This window comes from Dipodomys ordii, unplaced genomic scaffold (genome assembly GCF_000151885.1).
Source record: "Dipodomys ordii isolate 6190 unplaced genomic scaffold, Dord_2.0 Scaffold46, whole genome shotgun sequence".
In the NCBI taxonomy this organism is placed as follows: domain Eukaryota; kingdom Metazoa; phylum Chordata; class Mammalia; order Rodentia; family Heteromyidae; genus Dipodomys; species Dipodomys ordii.
In genome coordinates, this window is record NW_012267262.1 from 12,794 (window position 1) to 21,696 (window position 8,903).

At 40.8% G+C, this 8,903-nt stretch overlaps 1 protein-coding gene across 1 annotated transcript in view; it reads right to left on the bottom strand.

Moving 5' to 3' along the window:
- The window catches only part of LOC105988034 (Hermansky-Pudlak syndrome 5 protein-like), a gene marked incomplete at its 3' end in the record, with an annotated part of 11,185 nt that extends 3,301 nt beyond the window's left edge, over window positions 1–7,884 (bottom strand). Inside the window, exons 1-5 of the mRNA XM_013019530.1 lie at window positions 7,721–7,884; window positions 5,634–5,744; window positions 5,428–5,492; window positions 4,811–5,003; window positions 2,174–2,307 (exon numbers count right to left, since the gene is read on the bottom strand). Of these exons, the coding sequence (XP_012874984.1) occupies window positions 2,174–2,307; window positions 4,811–5,003; window positions 5,428–5,492; window positions 5,634–5,744; window positions 7,721–7,828 (611 nt within the window). The remainder of the gene's footprint in view (window positions 1–2,173; window positions 2,308–4,810; window positions 5,004–5,427; window positions 5,493–5,633; window positions 5,745–7,720) is intronic.
- Between the last annotated feature and the right edge of the window lie 1,019 nt (window positions 7,885–8,903).

The following is an 8,903-nucleotide window of genomic DNA, read 5'->3' on the forward strand; positions in this document are numbered from 1 at the left end:
AGTCTCACAGACTTTCCTGCCCAGGCTGGCTTTGAATCTTGATACTCAGATCTCAGACTCCTGAGTAGCTAGAATTACAGGCATGAGCCACCAGCACCTGGCTCCCAAGTCATTTTGAACAGTACACATTATTCTTTGGGCTTTCTATGGAAGCTATTAATCTGCTTCTCCAACACTGTCTCCAAGCCACTCGCTCAGTGCAAACACCCAATAAACTCCTCACATTCTTCAAAATTCCAGGTCCTTCTGAAACTGTACCTTAGAACATTCTGTTCCTTTAGGATTATATAAATTAGATATGCTCCTGAGAATACAGGAACTGAAAATTAGTTGCCTGTTCCTAAACACGTCTTTTTTTTTGGGGGGGGGGATCTGGTCGTGGGGCCTGAACTCTGGGCCTGGGTGCTATCCATCAGCTCTTCAGCTCAAGGCTAACACTCTACCACTTGAGCCACAGCGCCACTTCCGGCTTTTTTCTTTTTGCATATGTGGTGCTAAGGAATCGAACTAAGGGCCTCATGCATGCAAGGCAAGCACTCTACCACTGAGCCACCTTCCCAGCCACCCTAAACACTTCTGTACTCTTCATAACTTGCCTCCATCATTCTTATTGAGAAACTTGATTGACTCCAACATATTGAATTACATGCCTTTTGGGGGAGGGTTGTTTTTTGGGTTTTTTTGGTCGGTCGTGGGGTTTAAACTCTGGGCTTGGGCGCTATCCCTCAGCTCTTCACCTCAAGGCGAGCGCTCTACCGCTTGAGCCACAGCACTACTTCCAGTTTTCTAGTGGTTTATTGGAGATAAGAGTCTCGCAGACTTTCCTTGCCCAGGCTGGCTTTGAACTATGATCCTCAGATCTCAGCCTCCTGAGTAGCTAGGATTATAGGTGTGAGCCACTGGTACCCAGCTGTTTTGGGTTTTTTTTGACAGTACTGAAACTTGAACTCAGGATCCCACACTTGCTGGACTTGCTTGATTGGCTAGTGATCTATCATTTGAGCCACACCTCCAGTCTTTATCCTGGGACTCACAGATCCTTCCTGCCCAGACTGGCTTAAAACTTCAATTCTATGAATGTTGCTGAAGAATATAGTCAACTCATTCTTATTTGTGTATCTCATTAAACCTACTTTCTACATTGTCAAAGAAAATTTTAATTCATGTGCTATCTATGATCCCTCAAGTTGAATTCTAGCTAACAGAAAGAGACTCTTTCTTAACCAGGCACCGGTGGCTCACACCTGTAATCCTAACTACTTAGGAGGCTAACACTTGAGGATCATGGTTCAAAGCTGGCCTGGGCAGGAAAGTCTGTGAGACTCTTACCTCCAATTAACCACCAGAAAACTGGAAGTAGTGCTGTGGCTCAAAGTGGTAAAACATTAGCCTTGAGTGAAAAAGCTCTGGACAGTTCCTGGGCCTTTAGTGAAAGCCCCATGACTGACAAAAAAGGAGAGACCTTCTCTTTCTGCAACACACCTAGCCAAAACTCTGTGAAATGTATACATGGGGGTTCATTATACAATTCTCCTTTGTTTCGTGTATGCTCAAAAATTTCCCTCACATGTTTTCAAGATGGGATTATCCTGAGAAATAAACTAGCCAGAGCCAGTGGAGGGAAAAAAATGTCCAGTAAAAATTTCAAGGCAATGAAAACAGCTGAGGAACATTGACACAGTGTCATAGTATACTCATTTCAAGTTGTTTCCTATTCTGTTTTGGCACTTCATAACTACCTCTAACGTACTTCCCTGCCACTCACTGTAGCTGTTGTTCTACCCTGGACATTTTGGTGAAATATCTATAAGATTCACAAAGTTCTGAATAATTCTTCATCTAATTTACCCTTAGTACAATTCTATTAACTACACAATAATTTTTAAAAATAACAACAATAAAAATCTAGGAAGCCTTTGTGATTCCCTATATTAAAACAAGCCTTTGGCCTTCTTTCCTGACACTTACAATAAGCCTCATGATAGGGTTCATTAAATTCATGTCTTAGTTATCCACTGAACAATTTCAATTTCTTCTACTTGCTCTCTACTTCTGTCAGCTTGTAATTAACTGGTTCATTATTATTATTTGTATAATTAATCGGGAGAGTGTGGGTTAATTTCAAAGACACTAAAATTTTACATATCTGATGACTCATGGTTGGTCAGTATACCTCTCAGTGTCACACAAGAAGGATCGAGTAAGTGAAGACACAAGCAGTCTCCCATCCAAATAATCTAATTGTACAACACAGGAGTCAACTGTTGTTATAGTCTGAACAGGAAATATCACAAATGCTGCAGCAGCCTAAAAATGACAAGAGAAGAAAATGTTTACTTCACCTACACATAATCTCCTCCTATTCACCTTTTAAATAGAATTAACTTTTAAAATAAAATTTTAACATAAATCAAAATTTAATTTTTTTCCTACAAAATTATGGGAAGCTTTACTCAAAAGGTTTGTGATGTTTCTAATTCGGGAAGGGGAAGTAAAATAACAGAATGCTGGAAAAAGGATACAGGTTGACCCATTGTAGCAAGGAGATGTACAAGACACTATGTTGAAGACAAACTTTACAATTTGGGAGGGGGGAAGAGTAGGGGAGATGGGGATGGAAGGGATGGTAGGGGAAAAACAAAGAAGAGGGTAACAATGATCCATAGGAAATGTACTCATTACTGTAACCTCTCTGTACAGTATCTTTACAATAGAAAAAAGATTTTAAATGAAAATTTAAAAAAAGGTTGTGAAATAATGTGATACATAATTAAAGAAAAATTTAAGGCTCTGTTTGTAACTACCCAATTTTACAGGAGGAAATATAAAAGATAAATCTAGTCTGAAACATAGGGAATTTTTCACGAACTGACAAATTCAACTCCCTTTGGAAAAAATACAAATTAATTCTAGACAATGTGTAGGATTTGAAAATATATTAGGAATCAAATGACAACTCTGATAGATCCTGATGGCCAAAGCTAGAAGAATAGTCTGATTTATTTATTTTTGTTGGTCGTGGGGCTTGAACTCTGGGCCTGGGTGCTGTCCCTCAGCTCTTCAACTCAAGGATAATGCTCTACCACTTGAGCTACAGTGCCACTTCCGGTTTTCTGACGGTTTATTGGAGATAAGTTTCACTTCCGGTTTTCTGATGGTTTATTGGAGATAAGAGTTTCACGGAGTTTCCTGCCCGGGCTGGCTTTGAACCATGATCCTCAGATCTCATCCTCCTGAGTAGCTAGGATTACAGGCATGAGCCACTGGCGCCCGGCTCTGATGTATTTATTAAGGCAGAATTTAGTCAAATAGTAGCTAGAATGCTTTTTCTGCCATGATTCTACATAGGAATACAATAGGAGACAAATTCCTGCCAGGTACCAGTGACTCATGGCATAGTCTTAGCTACTCAGCCTCCTGATCTGAGGATGGCGGTTCAAAGCCAGCCAGGGCAGTAAAGTCCATGAGACTTTTTTTTTTTTTGGTCGGTCATGGGGCTTGAACTCTGGGCCTGGGCGCTGTCCCTCAGCTCTTCAGCTCAAGGTGAGCGCTCTACCACTTGAGCTACAGCGCCACTTCCGGTTTTCTGGTGGTTTATTGGAGATAGGAGTCTCACGGTCTGTCCTGCCCGGGCTGGCTTTGAACCGCGATCCTCAGATCTCAGCCTCCTGAGTAGCTAGGATTACAGGCGTGAGCCACCAGTGCCCGGCTTAAAGACAAGTGTTTTCTTTTTTTTTTTTTTTGGGTCCAGTCATGGGGCTTGAACTCTGGGGCTGGGCACTGTCCCTCAGCTGTTCAGCTCAAGGCTAGCGCTCTACCACTTGAGCCCAGCGCCACTTCTGGCTTTTTTTTTTTGCTTTTGTGGTGCTGAGGAATTGAACCCAGGGCCTCAGGTATGCAAGGCAAGCGCTCTACCACTGAGCCACCTTCCCAGCCCCCTCCATGAGACTTTTATCTCCAATTAGCCACCAAAAAGCAAGTGGCTCAAGTGTTAGAAACTAGCCTTGAGCAAATAAGCTCAGGGACAGTGCTCAGGTCTTGAGTTCAAACCCCAATACTGGTGCGTGCGTGCGTGCGTGCGTGTGTGTGTGTGTGTGCGCGCGCGCGCATGCGTGCAAGTGCACGCTTGTACACACACACACACACACACACACACACACCACTACCTCTTCACTTCTGCTACAATGGCCTTAGGGGAGCAGGATCACGTGAAGTTGATCTGCTCTCTTTTGATAATAGACTAGAGCATTCTGTTAGAGTAACCTGAATGTCTGAGTAAGTGTAGCAGGAAGCCATCTTGAGAGAAAATAATCCTATACCCATAAGTTACTTTACACAGGGGCCATGAGCATGAGCAACTGGTGCCATTTCTATATTTAACATTTGATCCACAAACCAATAAATGGACATCTTTTACTTCTTAATAGCTCAGTGTTAAAAAATATTTTATTTAAATGAGTCATAAAAACAAATTAAGGAGTAATGGAATAGATTATATGCAAATTATTGAAACCATTATACAAAAATAGCAAACTAAAATTGGCTACCAGGGGTAAAAGCATTGCTCAGCTGCAGAGCATCAGCTTAATATGAGGCCCTCAGTTTTTTAAGCCCTACTACTGAAAAGAAAAAAAAAGACAAAGAAAGTGGTTAAAATAGGCTACTGCAAGTACTACAACTCAAAAAATCTACATCTGAGCTTTAGATCTCTTCCAAGGAATAGTTGATAAAATTGTGTATATAACTTAAAGTTCCATAAGAACATGTTTTTTCCTCAGCACATACATAGAAAGCTAGAGTGGATCCTCACCTTTGCTTGTTTAGAAGTGTTGAGTTTGATGGCAGAAACTTTTCCCGAATGATCACCTACAAAAACTCTAAGAATAGCTGTATCCCAACAGAGAGCTGTAACTTTTCGGCCTTTGTGTTCTGAAGACACATAAATTCGTTCTGGTTTTCCACGACGCTCTTGATTTAATTCCCAAACAACTACGAGACCTTGACTGAAAAATTAAGTTCACAAGAAACAAATTTTTGGCAGTGGTAAAGATACAATTTTATGGCATTACAATATCAATGACAGTAAGTAACTCCTGTTCTTCAGGAAAAAGGAAGCAAAAAGTCAAGGACTTCCTTGTTTTAGTCAACAAAACAGTGAAATAGGACTTAAGTGTTCTAAATTATCTCTGTTCCCTTTTTTAAGGCCTTTAGAGTATTGTCACCTTAATTAACATGTTTCACAAACATTAGGTTGATCAAATGTCCACATGGATAAATAGGTACTGAAAGGTTTCCCAACGCACAGATAGTTCATTGCTAACACAGGAACAGTTCAGGCAAACTGCAATGGTTACTGACCCTAACAAACACACTTGTTGATTTAAAATGCATTTGGAAAGACCAGATACTTTTAAAACAGCTTCTTACCTGGTAGCTACAGCAACATAATCATCATCATGTGAACAGCAGGCAATCTGAGCTATTGCACCTTCCTAAGGCACCAAAGGAAAAACATTTTTTAAATCTCTAATTTTACATTCTTCTCTTATCCAAAATGATTTATTATATTGGAGAAATTCACATTTATGAAAGATACTCCTCATGATATATGACAAGGTTGCCCTTGGTCTTACCCTGTGTGAAAGAAAAAGTCTGTGCTTCCAGCCTTCTTTCTGAATGAGATTGAGTCCTCCTCCTGAACTGCCCAAAGCCAACCATTTCCGAGACACAGCTATGCTCGTGCACTAAAAACATGTGGAGGCACAGGTGAGATAATTAAGCATGTAACCAAAAAAATAGTCTTCTGGCAATAAATCTAGAGGATCTGTGCTAAGTTTCCGTCTTTCCCCATTCCACTCCCTGCTGAGATGGATACAATATAATGGTATTCATCCTCTAATTCTAACATTCTGAAAAATATCAAACAAAGAACATTCTGTTTCTAAACTTTTAGTTGAATCTTAAAAAGGCTGACTAGGCTCAATTGCGTAAGTAATTTTTCTGTTATTAGACCATTCATATTTTGTGTAATCTAGCTAGGTCATTCCAATACAGTCCACAACAGGGGAAAACCAAGAAAGTTATCAGGGGATCATGTAACCACATTAATCATTTAGTCTATACAATCACCACAAAACAACCATACCCCTTAGACCTCAGAAGACACAGATGCAGGTCTGCTGGGCTACCATGTCTCCATCCATACCCTCAGCCTGCTGATTTCTCTCTTGATAGACCAGACAAAGTGGTTGCTATGTTGTATCAAATTCCTTGCCACAAAAGTGTGGTTGGTTGGCTAAGAACCATTGTCAATACCCTTCAACTTTGTTACTTTCTACCACAGAAAAGGAAAAACCTACAAGTTCACTTTCTCAGTTTCCCCTACAGCCAGGAGTAGCCATGTGACTCAGTCCCAGCCTGATGAGGGCTTCTTAGGAAGCTCTAACTTCCATATGAAAGGCAATCTGAAGAAAACTTTTTCTTTGGCCCTTTCATTCTTTTTTTCTAATTGAATGCTTTATTTTTTAATTGTTATTATAAAGATGATGTACAGAGGGGGTCACAGTTACATAAGTCAGGTAATGAGTACATTTCTTTTTGGACAATGTTAACCCTTCCCTCACTCTCTCCAGTTTTTCCCTCCAGTCCCCACCCACAAGTTGTTCATTTTCAATAATAGTATCTGGTAGGCCCTCTCAATCTTGCTGAGGAAGCTAATGGAGATATTTGTACAGGAGCCAGGATACATGTATTACAACTGTGACTAAAACTAATAAATGGATGTGGTAGAACAGGAAAGATAGAGAGCCTGCATACTGACATTAGACTACTATCACTAAGCCCAACAAGCTCACTAATCTCTAAAGAGAGTACCAAAATCTTGTAGCTTAAAAATATTTCTAAATTATCAATCCTCAAAACTGCTGACCATGGGCTGGGAAGGTGGCTCAGTGGTAGAGTGCTTGCATTGCATGCAGGAGGCCTTGGGTTCGATTCCTCAGCACCACACAAGCAGAAAAAGTTGGAAGTGTATGGAGGGACCTCATTAATGAAAGGGTAAAATTTGGGGGTGGGTGGATACAACATGGCCCTTCATATTCTAGAATAAAGACCTGCAGGTCATTGCCTCTTGAAAAAAAAAAAAAAGTTGGAAGTGGCGCTGTGGCTCAAGTGGTAGAGTGCTAGCCTTGAGTTGGAGAGCTGAGGGACAGCACCCAGGCCCAGAGTTCAGGCCTCACGACCAACAAAAACAAACAAAAAAAAAAATCGCTGACCATTTTACTGTATTACTTTGTTCTCCACCACATTATTCCTAGATTTAATCAAAAGAATCCAGAAAGCATGTGCTTCCCAGAGTTCATATTTGCCCCCTAAAACAGGGTTGTATCAAACTCCCTGGTTTGAATAACTGCAGTAGGTCATGTTTTTCAAAGTGTCATGACCCATACCCATTTATACTATTTTAACTTCAGTACTATATATTGCTTTCTGAAGGAAGACAGCAAGATTACTGACAAGGAGAAAAATTAAATAATCAGTATCATGGCTAGGAAATAATTCAAATGACAGCTCAAAAAATAATAAATTAAGAAAGAATATGCTACTTCTACATAAGGTATGGCAAAAACAGGTAAGATCATCAAGATCCACAAAACAAAGACTAGAGGGCAGAGGCAAATGTAACAGAAAGAACACAAAAATGAACCTAATATAAGTTCACCTTTAGACGACTGGAGTCCAGCCGCAGGACTGAGAGTAATGGATCCAATGATTCAAACTCTGCAAGAACATGGCTGTAGGATTCTGGTATCACTGGCACAAAAGTCATTTATCCAAGAAGATGAAAGTTGTTCAGTGATAGACACAGTATTCCTCACCTGAAAAAAAGCCTGCAAGAATATAATTTGAACACATCACTGGATGGCCACAAAATATAAATATTTTTAAACATATATAATATATATGCTAGGTAGGTGCATGACCAGCTCTTGTTGTGTATTTTTTCTTGTATACATATAATACAGTCTGTTTCCTGCTAATAATATTGTCCTTAGTATAACCTCTGTGACAATGGTGTTCCAAGATACAAAACAAATGAAATACACAGTTAAAATATTTGAGAATTCTATTTTTTTTTTGTTTTGTCGGTCGTGGGACTTGAACTCTGGGCCTGGGCGCTGTCCCTCAGCTCTTCAGCTCAAGGCCAGCACTCTACCACTTGAGCTACAGCACCACTTCCGGTTTTCTGGTGGTTTATTGGAGATAGGAGTCTCACGGTCTTTCCTGCCCGGGCTGACTTTGAACCACGATCCTCAGATCTCAGCCTCCTGAGTAGCTAGGATTACAGGCGTGAGCCACCAGCGCCCGGCTTGAGAATTCTTAATCTAAGAAACTTCTTCCATACTTGGTGCTGGTGGATCGTGTCTGTAATCCAGCTATTCAGGAGACTGACATGGAAGGATCATGGTTCAAAGTGAGCACGAGGTAGAAAGTTCTCAAGATTCCATCTCCCAAATAACTAGCAAAAAGATAGGCTGAAGGTATAGTTCAAGAGTCAGAGCACAGTGAGGTGCCAGTGGCTCACACCTGTAATCCTAGCTAGTGAGGAGGCTGAGATCTGAGGGTCAGTGGTGGTCCAAGGGAGAGTCTGTGAGACTCTTGTCTCCAATTAATCACAGAAAAAAAAATTAAAAAAAAACAGGAAGTGGCACTGTGGCTCAAGTGGTAGAGTGCTGGTTTCGAGCAAAAGGAGCCCAGGGACAGCACCCAGGCCCAAAGTTCAAGCCTTAGGACCGGTTTAAAAAAAAAAGTGGGGGAGGCTGGGAAGGTGGCTCAGTGGTAGAGCGCTTGCCTTGCATGCTCAAGGCCCTGGGTTCGATTCCTCAGCACCACATAAGCAAAAA